The 20,903-nt window shown below is 40.9% G+C and overlaps 1 protein-coding gene across 1 annotated transcript in view; it reads left to right on the top strand.

The window, feature by feature from the left end:
- The window catches only part of TDRD7 (tudor domain containing 7), a 102,427-nt gene extending 88,021 nt beyond the window's left edge, over positions 1–14,406 (top strand). The window contains exons 13-17 of the mRNA XM_068974239.1: positions 1,986–2,120; positions 4,503–4,613; positions 7,038–7,540; positions 11,800–11,960; positions 14,011–14,406. Of these exons, the coding sequence (XP_068830340.1) occupies positions 1,986–2,120; positions 4,503–4,613; positions 7,038–7,540; positions 11,800–11,960; positions 14,011–14,231 (1,131 nt within the window). The 3' untranslated portion in view covers positions 14,232–14,406. The remainder of the gene's footprint in view (positions 1–1,985; positions 2,121–4,502; positions 4,614–7,037; positions 7,541–11,799; positions 11,961–14,010) is intronic.
- The last annotated feature ends 6,497 nt before the right edge of the window (positions 14,407–20,903 follow it).

The following is a 20,903-nucleotide window of genomic DNA, read 5'->3' on the forward strand; positions in this document are numbered from 1 at the left end:
ATTTTACTAAAATAAGAAAAGTAAATTTTGGTGAAAAAAGTACCAATTCTAGGCTTTCCTTCCTCCTGAAAGCTAGATCTAATACCTATCTCCTGCTGGGTCAGTTAACCACCCTGTGTGTTCTCATAATACCCCATGCATATCTTCATTATCACCCTTAGTGCAGTATAGTATGGCATGTATTTGTCTCCTCTCTCACAGCACTAGGAGCTTTTTGAGAAGGGGTGGTATATCTCTGTAGCCCAGTTATGCCTGGATATGGGAAGCATCCATACCAATCTATATATTTGGTATGTGAGCATGAATAAATGAATAGATTTAAAAATACTGTTCCATGGGACTGTTTGTGTTTATCATATCTTAAGAGGTTTAGAAATTTATGCTATTAATCAGGCATTACCTGGGGCAGTAGAAAAAGGCTTCACTTTTGGTGAATCTGACTTCAAGCTGAGAGTGACCCAGTACTTGACAGTCATCGTATTGAAAGCACCACCACCACGCTTGGGTAGCAGTTAGTGCGGTTGTAGATGTGAAATCTTAGCCCAGATAACCACCCCAGTGGGGTTGTATTTGGCCAATGTAAATATTTACCAGGCTTTTCTGATGGTGAAGAGAAAGTCTTTCAGCAGGTAAAGAATCCACCTGCAACGCAAGAGACACAGCAGACACAGTTTCAATCCCTGGTTCAGGAAGATCCCCTGGAGATGGGCATGACAACCTACTCCAGTATTCTTGCCTAGAGAATCCCATGGACTGAGGAGCCTGGCAGGCTCCAGTCCCAAGAATCGTAAAGAGTTGGACAGCTGAGCAACTAAGCACAAACACACACAAATATTTAACAATGGCAAATACCACAGTGGTATTTTAGGGGCGTCTTAGGGGAAACTGGGCTTCCCTGGTGGCTCAGACAGTAAAGTGTCTGCCTACAACACGGGAGACCCAAGTTCAATCCCTGGACCGGGAAGATCTCCTGGAGAAGGAAATGGCAACCCCACTCCAGCATTCTTGCCTGGAAAATCCCGTGGATGGACAAGCCTGGTAGGCTACAGTCAATGGGGTCACAAAGAGTCAGACACAACTGAGCAACTTCACTTTAGGGGAAACTGGGCATTTAAAGATACATCCAGAATCTCATATTGTGATGTTGCCATTTGACCACAGGTTGGTAATTATTCAGTATTCTTGGGCTTCCCTGTTGGCTCAGATGGTAAAGAATCTGCCTGCAATGAGAGAGACCTGGGTTTGATCCCTGGGTTGGGAAGATCCCCTGGAGGAGGACATGGCAACCCACTCTAGTATTCTTGGGCTTCCCTGGTAGCTCAGCTGGTAAAGAACCCATCTGCAATGTAGGAGACCTTGGTTCAGTTCCTGGATGGGGAAGATCCCCTGGAGAAAGGATAGGCTACTCACTGCAGTATTCTGGGACTTCCCTAGTGGCTAGATAGTAAAGAATCCACCTGCAATGTGGGAGACCTGACTTTCTTGGTTCCAATTTTTAGTTATGCCAAATGATACAAATTATCATTGGGCTTTCTGACTAGGCTACAAAATAGCAAAATATGTTTTAAAAATATATAGTATTTACCTACTACAAGTGAAATTCTGTCTCTGAATTCTATTAATTTCCTAATTACTGAGACACAGTAGTTTTTCTGTCCCTCATGTGCTAATATTTTGGAGAACTGCATCTTATACTCAACATCATATAATGATATACCAAATTGTTTTATAATCATTGGTGTCCTAGAGTTGCAAACATAGTAATTATTACTATATTTATGAATTAACAGCAAGATGTCAATTCTACTGTAAAAGAATATCTGTTTGGGAAACAAGTACATTTTAAAATAAGAGAAAATTTAACCAGCATATAGTCTTTGTTGTTTTTTATAATGCATTTTAGAGTTGTATGGAATGAAATTGAACAGAACCATTTTGGCCTGTTGGATATGCTAATAAATCAGCCAACACTTGTCTCTCCACAGATCACAAATGTGCACAGCAGCCGGGCCCTTGATGTTCAGTTCCTGGACGCTGGCACTGTGACGTCTGTGAAAGTGTCCGAGCTCAGGGAAATCCCCCCTCGGTTTCTCCAAGAAATGATCTCAGTGCCACCTCAGGTACTGTATGTACAGCCTGGGAGACTAACTGGAGGGAATTTGAACGCATTCATAATCACATTGTGAGATGCTCTCTCAGGTTTTGATAATGATTGAGCTTACAGCAAAACTGGAAATAATCCAAATTTGGAGTGGCCAGCTGGATTTCAGATGTAAAATTTTGCTTAGACAAGGCCGCCAGTCAGACTTAGAAAATGTTGTTTGATAAATGTTTTTTCAAGCATGTTGAGTCATCAGGCTATATTGTCCAGTTAGAGATTCTGTTTTAATAATTAGATGACTGTGCTGGCCTTCTACACAGTTTCAGGATATTATATGTCAATATTTACTTCCAGAGTTCTTAATTAAGTAACCTGTCTTGGATATGTTTATATTTAACCTTTTCCGCATAGATTTCGGGGGCTTGCCTGATAGCTCAGTTGATAAAGATTCCACCTGCAATGCGGGAGACCCTGGTTCGATTCCTGGGTTGGGAAGATCCACTGGAGAAGGGATAGGCTACTCACGCCAGTATTCTTGGGCTTCCCTTGTGGCTCTGCTGGTAAAGAATCCACCTGCAATGCAGAAGACCTGGGTTTTATCCCTGGGTTGGGAAGATTCCCTGGAGAAGTATTCTGGCCTGGAGAATTCCACTGACCGTATAGTCCACAGGGTCGCAAAGGGTCGGACATTACCGAGCGACCTTCACTTCACTTCCATAGATTTCAGTGAGAAGATTAACTATAGTCTATCATTCCTCTCTTGATAGAAATCCAGATGAGAAGAAGTTTGAACACCTCTGACCTCTGTACCCCTTGTTAGAACACCCATCCAGGGCCAGCCTTACCTAGAAAAGGTTCCCAGGGCTGGAGGGCAAGGGGGATCTGTCCTACTGCTTCTGAGTGTCTGAAGGTTATGCAAAGTGTACCTTCTTGGTAAAAGCCACTATAAGTTTTTCTATTAACCTTACTGGATTTGTTGTTTGATAATTGTGAAGTTGGGAGAACCTTTATAACCAGCTAGGCCAAGCCTCTGGCTAACAGCATCTCCCGAAGAGGTTGAGAGTAGCAAACAGATGGCCTTTGGCCAAGGCTGATCCATGAATATTGAATCTGAGCTGTTGGCTTGTATGGTGTTTTAAAATGTGAGTTAGTCGTTTGCTTCTATCTTCTGAAACTAGAAAATGTGACTCTACTGAGCAGTCCCTTTTATAGGACAGCACTCTAAGGGAGCTTGGGAGTGCTGTTCTCTGTAGGGGAGGGTGCAAGCTCTCCAGTGCCCAGGCCCCAGACAGCCTGCCTCACTCCCTCATGCCTACTAGGTAGCGTCTGCTCTCAGTGACCACCCCACACAAAAAGGAGCCTCATCCAAGGGGCACAGTGGGAGACTGGGGGCCCTCAAGGGTGAAGAAAGGTGTGACAGTGAGCGTGGGGCTCAGAAAGGAAAAGAGGAATGTAAGAATCCTGGAAGTAAATTTGATCTCCTTCACAAAATTGCCTCCATCAATTCAAAGGCTCCCATGAGACTGGAGGGAGTCCCTGGGGTTATCTTTTCCTACCTGAGGTAGACATTCTCCAGAAGCTTGTGCAGTGATGGTAGGAGCTAGAAAGCATCAGGGAAAATGAGGCTTTTAGGTATCGACAGGTTTCAGTTTTTCTTAGCCTTCTTAATTCTCGTAACAACCTCGTTCAAAAGTGAAAGTGGCTCAGTCTTGTCCGACTGACTCTTTGCGACCCTGTGGGCTATAGGCCATGGAATTCTCCAGGCCGGAATACTGGAGTGGGTAGCCTTTCCCTTCTCCAGGGGAATCTTCCCAACCCAGGGATAGAACCTAGGTCTCCCACATTGCAGGTGGATTCTCTACCAGCTGAGCCACAAGGGAAGCCCTCCTTCAAAAAAGTGAGCACGAGTGCCTGGGGTACTCTAGAAATGCTTTATTCAGCAGTAAATCTCCACAAAGAGTTCAACAGTGAGTCAGATTTCCTCCAAATGACACTTCATTTTTTTTTTTTTAAGTTGGACTTAGAGGAAGGATTTCAATATAAGTCCTAATCTTGTTTTCATGACCTTGTGACCTTACTTACACAGGTTAGTATGTCTGAGTCTGTTTCACCATCTGTGAAATCAGATGGCAACACTAGCCGGCCAGTATTATAGTATTGTATTGTAAGGTGAGAAGTCCGTACCATGCCTTTATAACCCTGGCTCATAGGAATAAAGATAATGGTAGTAATATAAATAGGAACATAGACGCTCCAGCCCAAGAGCTGTGATTGTCACTATTAGCTGTTGCTTGCTTTCTATCTTGGTAACATTTGACTTGTATGAAAATAATATTGACATTACTCTCAAGTACCTATTTTAAGATGGTGTGCCCTCTTTTCCATTGTGTTTTATTTTCAGGCTATCAAGTGCTGTCTAGCAGATCTTCCACAGTCTATTGGCATGTGGACCCCTGATGCTGTGCTTTGGCTAAGAGATTCTGTTTTGAATTGCTCAGACTGTAGCATTAAGGTTAGTTATCTTAGTAGTCTTGATAAACGGGAGCTTGTCAGCCAAAAGGACTCATTTGGTTTTTGTGAAAGAATTTTATCTTTCTGTAAATTGATGCTTTCACATCTGACACACTTTTGTAGTTAGGAGATTGATTACATGTGTAGCTATGAGACATTTCATGGTTTAATTTTTATTTAAGAATTTATCCTGTATCTGCAGTATTATGTTTAAACCTTTTATATAATTTTTTGATTATTAATAAAGTAGCAGATAGTTTTCAGCTCTTAAATTTGCTCCATGATAAGGAATTAAGTACCCAACAAAGGACCACAATCTCTCTCTTTTTTCGTTAAGATTTATTTACTTATGTTTATTTTTTTGGCTGTGTTGGGTCTTCATGCTACATGAGCTTTTCTGTAGTTGTGGAGAGCAGGGGCTACTTTCTTGTTGCGGAGCGAGGACTCTAGTGCACTGGTTCAGCAGTTGAGGCACATGAACATAGTTGCTCTACAGCAGATGGGATCTTCCCAGACCAGGGATTGAACTGATGTCCCTTGCATTACAAGGTGGATTCTTAATCACGGGACCACTAGAGAAGCCCTGGACCATATATTTCTTGATAAATGTTTCTTTAAAGGCCGTTTAAGTAAGTCCTGTGTGTCTTTTTTTTCCTAAAGTAAAATGAATTATAAACAAATTTTGCTTATAATCTTGGTTTTTTGTCTCTTTCCTGCTGCTGCTGCTAAGTCGCTTCAGTTGTGTCTGACTGTGCAACCCCATAGACGGCAGCCCACCAGGCTCCCCCATCCCTGGGATTCTCTAGGCAAGAATATTGGAGTGGGTTGCCATTTCCTTCTCCAATGCATGAAAGTGAAAAGTGAAAGTCAAGTCGCTCAGTCGTGTCCGACTCTTAGTGACCCCATGGACTGCAGCCTACCAGGCTCCTCTATCCATGGGATTTTCCAGGCAAGAGTACTGGAGTGGGGTGCCATTAAACTTATATAAACTGCTTTCTTTCTTTCACTAATGTGTTTCTTTTTCATACTCTTCAATCTTTATATCAAAAACACTGTTCATATTTCCAAGAATAGAAATATAACATTAAAAAAAAGAAATGTAAGATAGTATTTCTCTATTTTAACTAATGTAAATAGTGTTACAATTTTATACAAGCATGTAAGAGTTAACAGTGAAATGTCCTTGAGAAATCTCTTCATGAGATTTCAGTTATTCTAGCCCACACTGATTTTCCTGTCTTCATTCTCCTCTAGGGCTTATCATAGACAGTCACACAGTTATGCACCATTTTGTATTCTTCAGTTGCCACATGAATATTGTTTTCTCAGCTACATTTTCAGTTCCTAAAGCCAGGGTATTGGTCAATAAAAATGTTTTTAGAGGTTGATGGTTGAAATAGTGTTTCTGTACCATTAATATCAAAATGAATTAACAGTACTTCATTAACCCTCCAAAAGATGAATTTAAATTGACTCCTCTTGCTACAAGGAAAACTTTTAAAGTAAATGACTTTAGAAGGATTGCCATGTTGGTGTTTCCTTGTCTTCATGTCTGTGTTCCTGCCTTTCATTTCTTAGCCCAGTTTGATAAAAGATAGAAGTATCTCATTTTTGTTGTTCCTAAGATAAACCAGAGGAGCTGGTGAGAAGAATTAACAGACACCCAGCTCTCGGGGGCACACAGCAGCCTAGTCCCAGTTACCAGCGTGTGGGGCTTCTGTACAGACTCTCCCACTGCCAACAGAAGAATGTAGACAGGTCGTCGGAGGTCTCCTGGGCAAAAGGTGCAAAATGGCGACTAATTTTGGCCTATTCAATGGAGCTTTCTTCCTCTTTTTTCTCCCAAGGCCCCTCTCCTCTTATGTAACTAGGGAAGAGGAAGAGGGGTGAGAACAGATATTAGGACCAAATAAGGAATTTGGACCCAGGGTCCCAAAAGATATGGTGAAAGGCAAAGCTTTTTCCTTCCCCTCCCTGTCTGAGGGTGCACCAGCACTAAGCAGAATGCTTATAGGATGTTTTGCTATTTGTGTTGTTTTTATTGTTGAAGTTGGATGATGAACACATGGGGATTCACCATGATATTCTTTCTACCTGGAGTGTTTTAACATATCACTAATTTTAAAAAATTAGTCATGGTAATTGGACTCAGACCTTTAGTAAGTCTTAGGTATTTTCAGTTTTTAGAGGTTAGTAAATTTTCCGTTTCTACAAGGTGCTGCTGGTTTCTAGACTGCTTGGACCTACAAGCTTATTCTTTGCTCCAGCTGTGATAGACAACTCATCTGACCTTAAATAAACTGATTTTTAGCAAGTTGGGTTTTTTGCAGAGTGCTGTTTTTTAATATTTAAAGTTAACATAATGACCTCTAGGAATCCAGCATGAACTTGGATTTCTTAAATTGGTGTTTTGTGTTTTCCAAAGGTTACAAAAGTGGATGAAACCAGAGGTATAGCACATATTTATTTATTCACCCCCAAGAACTTCCCCGATCCTCACCGCAGTATCAATCGCCAGATTACAAACGCAGACTTATGGAAACATCAGAAGGATGTGTTTCTGAGTGCCATATCCAGTGGAGCCAGCTCCCCCAACACCAAAAGTGCAAACACCCCCATTTTGGGCAACACTGGAGAGAATTTCAGAAAGAGCCTGACGGATATCCTCAAGAAGTCTGTGGTCAACCACCCCAGCTCTTTCTTTACAAAGGAACTGCCACCTCCTGTCCACTTATCCAAGCCAGGAGAACACATGGATGTGTATGTGCCTGTGGCCTGTCACCCCGGCTACTTTGTCATCCAGCCATGGCAGGAGATACACAAGCTGGAAGTTCTGATGGAAGAGATGATTCTCTATTACAGTGTGTCTGAGGAGCGCCACGTGGCAGTGGAGAAAGACCAAGTGTATGCTGCCAAAGTGGAAAATAAGTAGGTCCTTAGACAGAGCCTTCTATTCTCCTCCTAAGAAAAATCTGTAGAATGATACCAAGAGTCCTTAATCCCTGCAGGGGGACTTGTATTAGTTCCCCATTCATGCCCGACTCTTTGGGATCCCGTGGACTGCAGCCCACCCAGCTCCTCACTCCATGGGATTTTCCAGGCAAGCATACTGGAGTGCCATTTGGAACTACACAAATGGGTATTCTGAATGTGAAACAAGATCAGTGAATTATGTGATTTTCTAATATTTAAAATGATGTTGTTTAGCTGAAAATTGAATGATCATGTTCCTGTTAAAACCTAATTATATCAGAAGTGAAGGTTTAAACATTTTTTCTACTTTCCTGTGAGAAAAAATATTTAGTATTTATATTTACTCTTTAGGAAATAGTGTTTTTTATGGATGACTTTTAAATTTTAAAAATAAGATATTTACTGGAGAAAATTTAGAAAATCCAAAAAAGTATAAGAAAACAAGATCAGCCAACCAGCATAACCCCTATTAAACTACTTATGTATTTCTTCTAGGTTTTTTTCATGTACGTATTTCTACAATCAGTATATTACTATATGTAATTTCATACCTACTTTTTTCATTTTAATATAATTCTGTGAACCGTTTTTCATGTGATACCATTTCTTCATAAACATTTTTAATGGCTAAATATTCTATCATAAAGAGAAATCACAATTTACTTACCATTTTCTTTTTTATAGGTTTTTTTTCCTCCCAGACTTTTCACTGTTGTAAATAATGTTGAACTGAAATCTTTGTTCAACTCTCTGATTATTTATGGGATAGATTCCTAGAAGAGAAATCCCTTGTTTAAAGATTACAGGATTTTTGATATAGGCAGTTGGTTGCTTCCTAGAGAGCTTTTGCCACCTTTATAAGGTACAGACAGCAATGCATATTTCACTGCTCTTTAGCCGTTGTATTTCCCTGGTGGCTCAGATGGTAAAGGGTCTACCTACAAAGTGGGAGACCCAGGTTCAGTCCCTGGGTCGGAAAGATCCCCTGGAGAAGGAAATGGGAACCCATCCCAGTATCCTTGCTTGGAAAATCCCATGGATGGAGGACCCTGGTAGGCTACAGTCCATGGGGTCACATAGAGTTGGACATGACTGAGCAACTTCACTTTCTTTCTTAGCCATTGGACAGTGAGGCTTTGTTTAATACTTTCAGTCTGTTTTCTCATGTTTGCACATTTGGATCCACACAAAGAACTGTCTCTCCCCCTACCCTTCCTGACCCAGCATACACACAGGCACATACCCCTAAACTCAGTTTAAAAAAGATCAACTGCTTATTTTTTCTAGAAAGTACTTTCATTCATTCTTACAATAAATACCTTAACCATAGGCATTTATAGAATTTTGTTATTTTTGTGGGAGGAAAAAAATTTTTAACTCAAAATTGAAAAGTATAATAGTCTCATTCTGAAGAGCGTTCAAGTTATATGTCACAGCTTTTCATCTTTAAAAAAATATTTTTACTATGTCATGTTATTTACAGTCATAAGCATAAATGGGTTTCAATACAGGAACATAGTATAAATTTACCCTTCAGAATTGCTGTTGGATAGTTTAGTCACAGTTAAAGCTAAACTGATGCTAACTCTTATCTGAGGAGCAGATTAATGGTGACTGGTGGTGAGTAGGTCCCACTGGAGCGAAGGGTCCTGTGAAGAAAACCCAAACACTGGAGACTGTATTCAGGACTTCAGACTCCACCCCGACACCTCCTTGGGTCTGACAGCTCTGCTGAGTCAGGACTCTAGGGTTAGATCAGTTAACTTGTCTTAGATAACCAAGGGATGCCTTATCTGTACGAAGAGATTGTCTAATATTTTTTGAAACTTTACAAACTGAATCCATTTAAAGTGCTTAGAGCTTCTATCTTGCTTACAACCCAGGACTATTTATTAAATTTTGCTCTCAGTTCTGGCAAGTTAAGACTTAGGAATTTCACGTATACTTTCGATTACAGTGGTTTCCACAGTTACCACAATATAGGAATAACCTAGACAACTTATTAAAAATGCAGGCTCCCCTTCCTCGCCCCTGGACTGCTGAGTCAGAATCTCTTGACAGTGGAACCCCAGAATCTGTTTTAAGTAAACTCTCCAGGTGATCCACATGCAGCCTTGTATTAAAATTGGTAATGTAGTCAAAACTGAAGCCTTATTTAAGCTGTTAGTTTTGAAAGTTGAAAGCTAAATAGAAATGCAATATGTAGGTTTTTCTGATGGTTCTCTCCTCACTGCTCTGTACCTCTTTTTATAGACTGAAAGCACAGACCACTGTCAGTCATTTGCCTGGTACAGCTTAAAGACAGTGATATTGGTGGAAGCCAAATGTTTTTGTCTCCTTTTATACTTACACAAATCAGCAGCCTGCACCAAACTGGCATTTCCACAAATGGAAATTTCTCTTCAGATTAATCTAAGTCTTATTTGCACAGCTTATCTTCATTTGAATAATACTTATGATAATGGCTACCATTTGCCAAGTGCCTGTTATATGCCAAATGAATGTGTTAGGTACTTAAAATGTATTATTTCTTCAAGTAAATTAAAACTAAACATTACGCATGAGGTGACTGAGGCACAGAGAGGTTAAATGAAAAGCCTAGAGTGACATGATGGGAAAATGGCCCAGATGGGACACCAGCTCAGGTCTGTTTGGCCCCCAAAGCTCATGTACTTTTTATGATACCTTTTTGTGTCCCTATTGTCTCTGTGGTTCATGGATTATTGCTTGCTGCACTTTGGGCTTATCTGAAGGCTTCTGGAGTTCATCCCAGAAACTCAATCACATAGAATGTTTGAAGTCAGTCTGTGTAGCTTTCTTCTGGCGTTCATGCTACAGCATCTGTGTGTGGGTTCCTGTACCTGTTTTCGCCCAGTGTGCTCTGGCTGGAGAATCGGCTGCTCCAGCCAGCCCCCGCCCAGCGTGTGTTGCAGTGATGAGGCTGCTGTTCCACTGGGCTTGTGGCTGATGATCTTGTTTTGGGAGTGGCTGGGTCTGCTGCCCAAGGCAGAGCCTGACCCACACCTTTCAGGAGCAGAGACACTTACGTTTTAGACATTATCGACAATCATCCTTTTCTTAGTATAATAATATTCTTTAATCATGTAATCAAGACATAGGACTTTAAAATGATCCTTCATACCTAAACTTTGAAGTCTAGGTTTTTCTCATTTTGATTGAGATGATGTAGGTCCAGAGGAGGAACGTATATTCATGTGAATTTCTTTCTCACATCTTGAACTTGAGGTCTGAAATCATACTCTTCTTCCTCCCTCCCCCTGCCCCCACACACTCTGTGCTTTCCTATCCTTTATAGATTCTTTATTTTAGGGGGATTAAATTTTGTGTTTCGTGTTATCTCGGGTTTGTAAGTCCTTACTTGGCGAAATTAAAATGATCAATCAGTGTTCAAAACTTCTTGTCCTCTTTTCCCAGCCTGGCTTCCCAGTCTGACTGTCTCTTCCATTCCTCCACACTCCACTTCCCAGCTGCACAGTAGCCACCTCACTGCTCCACCCTGCTCTGCACAGTCTTCTATGTTTTTGTTTTTTTCCTCCTCGTGTCCTCAGCCAGCCCTGGCCTGCTTTCCTCTTTCTTGCTTTCCTCTTTCTATCTTTCACACATGGCATCACTAAGTTGCGTCCAACTCTTTGCAACCTATGAACTGTAGCCCACCAGACTCGTCTGTGCGTGGGATGTTTCAAGCAAGAATACTGGAGTGGGTTGCCATTTCCTCCTCCAGGGGATCTTCCCCATCCAGGGATTGAACCCGCGTCTCCAGTGTCTCCTGTACTGGCAGGTGGGTTCTCTACCACTGAGCCACCTGGAAAGCCCACCACACATGGACCTTGTTCCAAATGTGTGGCCATCTCCTGTCTCCCCATCGGAGTGAAGGGATCCATTATCCTTGTCCTGGTTGTCCCCCATGCCACTGTTTTCCTCCTGCTTAGAGGTGGTTCTCCTTTATCAGCTCCATGAGGCTTGTAAAAGGGTATTGAGTGAACAAATTCCATCAAATGAGCCAGTGGCAAAACAGAGAATGGTAACCTCTGGAAAAAGAAGAAGCAGTCTCCTAAAAACTTCTATAACAATACAGTTTTATATTTTGATGAACAACATTTATATTAATTTTTCTTTTTATAAAAAAAAAAATGTTGCCCTTAAAGCAAGTGTTGACTTTGTTTTTCTTCTCTTTTAATCCAATGCACATCTAGGTGGCACAGGGTGCTTTTAAAAGGAATCCTGACCAATGGACTGGTGTCCGTGTACGAGCTGGACTACGGCAAACATGAGTTAGTCAACATGAGAAAAGTGCAGCCCCTGGCGGACATGTTCCGCAAGCTGCCGTTCCAAGCAGTCACTGCTCAATTAGCAGGTAAGTTCTGGGGAGTCTGAACATCATTGTTTTCCAGTGGATTGTTGAACATTTGGGTTGTTTATGCTTTTACTGTAGAGTTAAGAAAAAGCCCACAGCTACATATACTAGCCAAAGTAAACAAATGGAAACAATGAAACAACCAACAGGAGGAGAACATTGCATGATTAATATTTCATAATTTATTACATAAATTATAATGCATTTACAAAATGGACTTTCAGAATTATGAAACATTCCTGGCTTGTAGAATATGACCATTTTCATGGCCAATATTTGCATTGCAGCTAACAGCACAGAAGTGTGTGATTTTAGCACATTCACACCAGCCCATTGACTCTCATAAAATCTGAGGAGCTAAACTAATAGGCATAGAGTGGTACTTCTTTATGATAGTGTCTGATGAGATTCGTTTTATCTTCTATGAAAGCAGTGCAAGTGTCGGTGGCCCCTCCATGTGCCCTCTACTAGCAGTTAACATGGGTGCCTAGCTGAAGCTGTACCCAGACAGCTGGCAGCATTAGCAGAGGGTCTAGAGGTCAAGAGAGCTGAGGGGTGCCAACATCTCCAAGCATCTGGGCTGTGTGTCCTGCTGCGCTGGGAGTGGGGGGGAGTGATGACCACATGTGCCACCCTCACTCTTTGCCCCCGACTCACCCCATATGCTTAGTAGTGGCAGAACTAACTTGATCTCAGAAATGAGAGCAATTGTGTATATAAATTCTTATTGACAGCTTTTATAAAAGAGATAGGGATAGATAGACAGAGATGGTCTTATTTGCCAGTTTCTTTGTCTCCTCCTAGACTTCAAACAAAACTCTCATGGTGGGCAGATGCGAACCAAAACTGGCATCTTATGCATGGCATGGCTACCATTGATCTGCTCTGAACTCAAAGTTCTAAATAACTAATGGTTGCATTTTTCATTTTTGCTTTCTAATGTTCAGGTTTTGCTGTCAACACCTGTTGTTAAACATGACAGTCAAACCTTCCAGTGAGCGTGTCTCTGTGAGTGAGGGGTGCATGGCACCGTCATCCCCACCCCCAGCTTTGTGGTCACAGTCACTGGTGCTGCTTGTGCAGGGGACTCTACAGCCACTTCTTGTCACTGAATTCGAACCATGCTGGGAGGTTTAGGCTCTGTTACCATCACTGAAGCAATGATTTACAGACTATTCTAGGCTTCCCTCATCAGAAGTTCTTAATAATATAATCCAAGAGATTAGCCCACTCACTGATAGGTCTTTAAAATTATGTATGAAACTCCCATACCTTCATCACTATGGGGCATAATTTATAGTTTATCTAATCTAGCATAAGTGAACTTAATTTTTATTGGCTTAATAGTATTTCTTGAAAAATACATAATTCTAGTCTCAGTTTTGTTTTAAAACCTAATTCAGAATTCTCTAACTTGAGCTCTCAAGTTTAAAAGTCATGAGGATTTATTAATAGATATGCATGAGATTTTAAATTCATCTGGTCCAACCACTTTATTTTGTGAGAAGTAAACTGAGGCCTGAAGGATTAGCTGGTTTCCCTAAGATCATATCATTGCATAGAGGAAGGGCTAGGAATAGTAACTGAATCTCTAGACTTTCATTCCAGTGCTTTTACCATGATGATGTATGTGACTTTAAACACTGGAAGTGTATTGATTCTTCTTCTTTTTTTTTTTTAACTCTATCTGGTTCATCAGAAAAAAATATGTGACTAAGAGAAATGTCATTGATATATTTTTCTCATCATCAATCTGTTATCTACATATACTTAAGGAAAATGGGCAGTCTTTATTATAACTTCATTTTATAGCATTCAAATGAAATTTGTGTCTGTAATTGAAGGTTTACAGGAGTAACCCCATTCGGAATAGAAAAACTGTAAGCAAGACTATTTTGAGATTGCTTGGCATCTCTGTTTTCAGTTAGGCAAGTCTAACCTGGTATGCTAAAGCTACTTTGCAACTGACTAAATAGTTTTCCATTATAACAGATCAAAGAAAGACTCGTTTGACCCTTCATTGATCTTCGAATCCTTGTCTTTCTCTTAGGAGTGAAGTGTAACCAGTGGTCTGAGGAGGCTTCGATGGTGTTTCGAAATCATGTGGAGAAGAAACCTCTGGTGGCACTGGTGCAGACAGTTATAGAAAACACTAACCCTTGGGACCGGAAAGTAGTGGTCTATTTAGTGGACACATCGTTGCCGGACACCGATATCTGGATTCATGATTTTATGTCAGAGTATCTGGTAGAGCTTTCAAAGGTCAATTAATCACTGATTCTGAGACCTTGACAACTAATTCAGATTTTTTAGCAATAACAAAAATGTAGTAGGCTTTTAAAAAAAAATTACCTCTGCTATATGGCTTTGACTGCTGTGGGAAGTTGAAAAGAATATGCTTATTTTTTATTTTAAGCTTACGTTTGATGAAAGATATTTAACAAGTTTTGTCTTAATGGAGTTGACTTTCAAAGAGAATTGCACTTGAATTACTACTATAATATTAGAATTAAAATGTTTATCAATACAAAAACTGATTATCTTATAATTTCTCAGCTTTCTGATCTTAAAGGCCCCTTTTCTTTTCCTGTTCATGTTTTCTTCCTTGTTGTGCTCAGTTCTTCTCCAGTTAGCTTGAGAATTTCATGGTTTAACCCTGCCCTAGTCTGGTGGTGGGTCCCAAAGCCGGTGGTCACCACACCATGTGAAGTCTCTCCCAAGTCTTCAGCACATCAGCATTACTACTAGTGGTGCTGCTGGAAGAACAGCCCAGGCAAACCAGCACATCCCTCACCCCAGACCACCCCAAATCTCGAGTAACTTCTCATTGCCCAGAGAGTGTGGACCAAGAACCCAGGCCTTCTACCATCTCCCTGCCCAACCTCACTATCCACTGCTTCTCCCTGCACCAGTCACACTGAACCTTCATCTGGTTCCCAAACCCCAAGCATGCTCATCCAGAACTGCTGATGTTCTAAAATAAGTCTTCCTCCCCTCCAGACCACTGCTGCTGTCTTCCCTCAGCCTGCAACTCATTTTGTCTCCACCATTCTTGTCTGTCGGTATCCTCCCTGACTTCCCAGGCTTATCTGGTTCCACTCCCGATTCCCCTCCTACTGCATTGTACTTCCAGCTCTGCCTCTCATAGTGCCCAGACCTCCCTGGCTTCCATATCAATAGTTGTCTGCACCAATCACTCCAAATAGATTGTGAGCACCTTGAGGGAGGGAGGGAGGGAAGGAGGTATCTTAGTCATCTGTCCAGTCATATCCTGGTAAATATTTGACAACTGGTTCTAGTGGGTATGTGTGGGGGATGGGGCCAGTGAGCCTTGATTTGTAGTATCTGATGACCCCCGTGTTATAAATATTCCTACAGTTGTTGAGTTCCAGGTAACAATGTGAGTTAGGAAAAGATGCACCCAAGTGGCTCTTGTGAATTCTAGGATGGTGAGCTCAGTTTGACTGGGAAGCTTAAAATTTTGATTTTGAACATATACTGAGTTTAGGCTAGTTGACCTCTGTGTGAAGATATGCATAAATAATTAGAAATATAGAGTGGATTTCAGGGCCAGAGATAAAAATTCTTAAATTCTTTTGCTTATTTTTATTTGTGAACATTGAGGAGGTAAGAACAGAAAGAAAGTACCAGATGTTTTAAATTTTTCATGTAAAATGTGTTGAAATTACCTTTCTAGCTTTTTAAAATTTACATTTAGCATTTATAATTAAAGTGATTCAAAATTCAGGAATGATTATCCCAGTGATTTAAATAATCACTATGATAAAATAAAAACATTCAAATACATAAATATTTAAGTAAAATAAAGTAGTATAAACTTTTTTTAAAATAATGGTTTCTTTCCCTAACAACAACCAAAGAAAAACCCACAAGTATCTTCAAATTGTCTACAGGTAAGAAATAGGTGGTTTCTACTACTTTACTAACTTCAGGAATGTTTCTGTTACTTTTAAAAATAAAACAATTAATTGTTGATATAAGTGAAAAGTTAATCTAGTGCTGAAACAGTTTGACAGACAAATGAGACTTGCCCCCTACCTCATACCATATTCAGAAGTCAATTCCAGGTAGACTGAAAGCCTGAAAGTGAAAGGCTACTGTAGGAAGATAACACAGGAAGCTACCTTTATAATCCAGGAGCAGAAGGGATACCTTAAACTGGATGCACAAAGTGCTAACAATAAAGGAAAAGGTTGACCCTTGAACATGCTGAGGGGAGGGCGTTTACTGGTGCCAACCCTCCCTGCTCTGGGAAATTCCTGTGTAGCTTCACAGTTGGACGTCCTCATATATGTGGTTCCTCCATGTCTGTGGTTCCACATCTTCAGGGTCAACTGTCCAGAGATGGTGCAGTAGTACTATAGTATTTTCTGTTGAAGAAAGTCCATCTGTATATGGGCTTGCACGGTCAAACCTGTGTTGTTCAAGGGTCAGCTGTACTAGACAACGTTAAAATGAAGAACATCTGTGCATTGAACACATTATTATGAAGGTGAAAAAGCAAAGCACAGATTGGAGGATATATACATACACATACACACAAGAAAAATAGATGACATATATTCAGTAAATTATCCAGAAGCAAAATGGGCAATACATCTGAACAAACACTTCACAGAAGAGGAACTCCAGCTGGGCCGTAAACTTGAAAGATGCTCAACCCATAGGACACAGGGAAATGCAAATTCAAACCTCAATGAGATACCACTGCTCAAGTGCCAGAATGGGGAAAATGTTTCTATTTCTGTTAATTCCAAGTGTGTTGAAGATGTGTGCACTTGTGCAGGAAGATGCTGGTAAAGAAAGTTCACAGCTAAACATCTGTAATATCTAAAACCCAGAAATAACCTACATGTCCATTAATAGTAAAATGGATCTTTTTAAAAACTGATATATTCATCCAATGGAAACCTCTGCAGCAATGAGAGTAAACAAACTACAGTCATGTGAACCAACACGGATTAATGTTAAAATACAGAGTTGAGCAAATGAATATAAACTGGGGGGGAAAGAGGCAAGTAAGGGAGTGATTACCACACGAGTAGAGAAAAGTGGGAACTTTAGGAGGGTGTTGTGACCCAGAAAAGCACAGGTTGACTTTTGCTGGCAGTGTTGCCTGCAACAGGTGTTTGAATGATAAAAATTTTGGACTTTCTTTGTGGTCTGTGGTTAAGAATCCACCTGCCAGTGCAGGGGAAATGGGTGTGATCCCTGGTATGGAAAGATCCCACATGCCATGGGGCAACTAAACCCGTGTGCTGCAACTACTGAAGCCTGCCCACTGTAGGGCCTGTGCACCACAACAAGAGAAACCATGCAAGGAGAAGCCCACACACCCCAACTAGAGTTGCCCCTGCCCACTGCAACTAGAGAAAGCCTGCGTGAAGCAACAAAGACCCAGTGCAGCCAAGAAAAATAAAAATTTGAACCAGCACACTTACATTGTATGCCCTTTTCTCAAATGTTTGATTCCACAACAAAAGGATTTAAAATTTTAAATCTGAAATATTAAAGCATTGCATTATTTGAAAATATAGGGTATGTGCCCCTTGACAAGAGTATTTTCTTATAGCCTTGAGGGTTTTGCAATGTAGGAATACATTTCGTGGAAGCAAGAGTGTTCAAAAGTGTTTCTCATTAGTGATCTGTACACCAATATTAAAAAGTTTATATTAACAGGCTCTACCCCACCAGAAACTTTGCTATGATAATCCAAAGATAATTCCATCTACACAAACTCCTTTTTATGAGCCATGTTTAAAATTAAAACACTTTAAGTTTCTTGTTAAATGGTTTGTTCTGGAAAACACATTTGGCTTTTAAGAAGGTAAGCCTTTTGAACACAAAAGTAAAAACAAACAAATGGGACTCAGTTCAGTTGCTCAGTCGTGTCCGACTCCTTGCAACCCCATGAATCGCAGCACACCAGGCCTCCCTGTCCATCACAAACTCCCAGAGTTCACTCAGACTCACGTCCATCAAGTCAGTGATGCCATCCAGCCATCTCATCCTCTGTCGTCCCCTTCTCCTCCTGCCCCCAATTCCTCCCAGCATCAGGGTCTTTTCCAATGAGTCAACTCTTCGCATGAGGTGGCCAAAGTACTGGAGTTTCAGCTTTAGCACCATTCCTTCCAAAGAAATCCCAGGTCTGATCTTGCAGTGCAAGGGACTCTCAAGAGTCTTCTCCAACACCACAGTTCAAAAGCGTCAATTCTTCAGCGCTCAGCCTTCTTCACAGTCCCAACTCTCACATCCATACATGAGCACTGGAAAAACCATAGCCTTGACTAGACGGACCTTTGTTGGCAAAGTAATGTCTCTGCTTTTCAACATGCTATCTAGGTTGGTCATGACTTTTCTTCCAAGGAGTAAGTGTGTTTTAATTTCATGGCTGCAGTCACCATCAGCAGTGACTTTGGAGCTCAAACTGTTTCCCCATCTATTTCCCATGAAGTGACGGGACCAGATGTCACAGTCTTCATTTTTTGAATGTTGAGCTTTAAGCCAACTTTTTCACTCTCATCAAGAGGCTTTTTAGTTCCTCTTCACTTTCTGCCATAAGGGTGGTGTCATCTGCATATCTGAGGTTATTGATATTTCTTCCGGCAATCTTGATTCCAGCATCAAACTAAAAAGTTTTTTCCCAGTAAAGGAAATTCATCAACAAAACAAAAGGCCACTTACTGAATGGGAGAAAATATTTGCAAATGATATATGCAATTATGGGTTGAGGAGGCCTTACAAATAGCTGTGAAAAAAAGAGAAGCGAAAAGCAAAGAGGAAAGGAAAGATATACCCATTTGAATGCACAGTTCCAAAGAATAGCAAGGAGAGATAAGAAAGCCTTCCTCAGCAATCAGTGCAAAGAAATAGAGGAAAGCAATAGAATAGGAAAGACTAGAGATCTCTTTAAGAAAGAGATACCAAAGGAACATTTCATGCAAAGATGGGCTCTATAAAGGACACAAATGGTATGGACCTAACAGAAGCAGAAGATATTAAGACGAGGTGGCAAGAATACACAGAAGAACTGTACAAAAAAGATCACGACCCAGATAATCAAGATGGTGTGATCACACACCTAGAGCCAGACATCCTGGAATGTGAAGTCAAGTGGGCCTTAGGAAGCATCACTACGAACAAAGTGGAGGTGATGGAATTCCAGTTCAGCTATTTCAAATCCTAAAGGATGATGCTGTGAAAGTGCTGCACTCAACATGCCAGCAAATTTGGAAAACTCAGCAGTAGCCACAGGACTGGAAAAGGTCAGTTTTCATTCCAATCCCAAAGAAAGGCAATGCCAAAGAATGCTCAAACTACTGCACAGTTGCACTCATCTCACACACTAGTAAAGTAATGCTCAAAATTCTCCAAGCCAGGCTTCAGCAATACGTGAAGTATGAACTTCCAGATGTTCAAGCTGGTTTTAAAAAAGGCAGAGGAACCGGAGATCAAATTGCCAACATCCGATGGATCATCAAAAAAGCAAGAGAGTTCCAGAAAAACATCTATTTCTGCTTCATTGACTATGCCAAAGCCTTTGACTGTGTGGATCACAATAAACTGTGGAAAATTCTGAAACAGATGGGAATACCAGCCCACCTGACCTGCCTCTTGAGAAAGCTATATGCAGGTCAGGAAGCAACAGTTAGAACTGGACATGGAACAACAGACTGGTTCCAAATAGGAAAAGGAGTACATCAAGGCTGTATATTGTCACCCTGCTTATTTAACTTATATGCAGAGCACATCATGAGAAATGATGGGCTGGAGGAAGCACAAGCTGGAATCAAGTTTGCCGGGAGAAATATCAATAACCTCAGATATGCAGATGACTCCACCTTTATGGCAGAAAGCGAAGAGGAACTAAAAAGCCTCTTGATGAAAGTGAAAGAGGAGAGTGAAAAAAGTTGGCTTAAAGCTCAGCATTCAGAAAACGAAGATCATGGCATCTGGTCCCATCACTTCACGGCAAATAGATGGGGAAACAGTGGCTGACTTTATTTTGGGGCTCCAAAATCACTGCAGATGGTGACTGCAGCCATGAAATTAAAAGATGTTTACTCCTTGGAAGGAAAGTTATGACCAACCTAGACAGCATATTCAAAAGCAGAGACATTACTTTGCCAACAAAGGTCCATCTAGTCAAGGCTATGGTTTTTCCAGTAGTCATGTATGGAGGTGAGAGTTGGACTATAAAGAAAGCTGAGTGCTGAAGAATTGATGCTTTTGAACTGTGGTGTTGGAGAAGACTTTTGAGAGTCCCTTGGACTGCAAGGAGATCCAACCAGTCCTTCCTAAAGGAAATCAGTCCTGGGTGTTCATTGGAAGGACTGACGTTGAAGCGGAAACTCCAATGTTTTGGCCATCTGATGCGAAGAGCTGACTCATTTGAAAAGACCCTGATGTTGAGAAAGATTGAAGGCAGGAGGAGAAGGGGATGACAGAGGATGAGATGGTTAGATGGCATCACTGACTCAATGGACATGAGTTTGGATAAACTCTGGGAGTTGGTGATGGAGGCCTGGTGTTCTGCGGTTCATGGGGTCACAAAGAGTCAGACACGACTGAGCGACTGAACTGAACTAAACCCAAAATATACAAAGAACTCATACAATGAACAATTTTTTAATCCAGTTTTAAAAATGGGCAGAAAGTCTGAATAAGTGTTTTTCCAAAGAAGACATAGATGACCAATAAGCATATAAAAAGATGTTCAACATTACTAATCAGCGAAATACAAATCAAAACCTCAATGAGCTGTTACACATGTCAGAATGGTTATTTTCAAAAAGACAAGAAATAAGTTGTTGAGGATGTGGAGAAAAGGGAAGCCGAGTACAGTGTTAGTAGCAATGTAAATTGATGCAACTACTATGGAAAATGGTAGAGGTTCCTCAAAAAAATTAAAAGAACTACCAA

This window comes from Capricornis sumatraensis, chromosome 6, assembly GCF_032405125.1.
Source record: "Capricornis sumatraensis isolate serow.1 chromosome 6, serow.2, whole genome shotgun sequence".
NCBI classification, from domain to species: domain Eukaryota; kingdom Metazoa; phylum Chordata; class Mammalia; order Artiodactyla; family Bovidae; genus Capricornis; species Capricornis sumatraensis.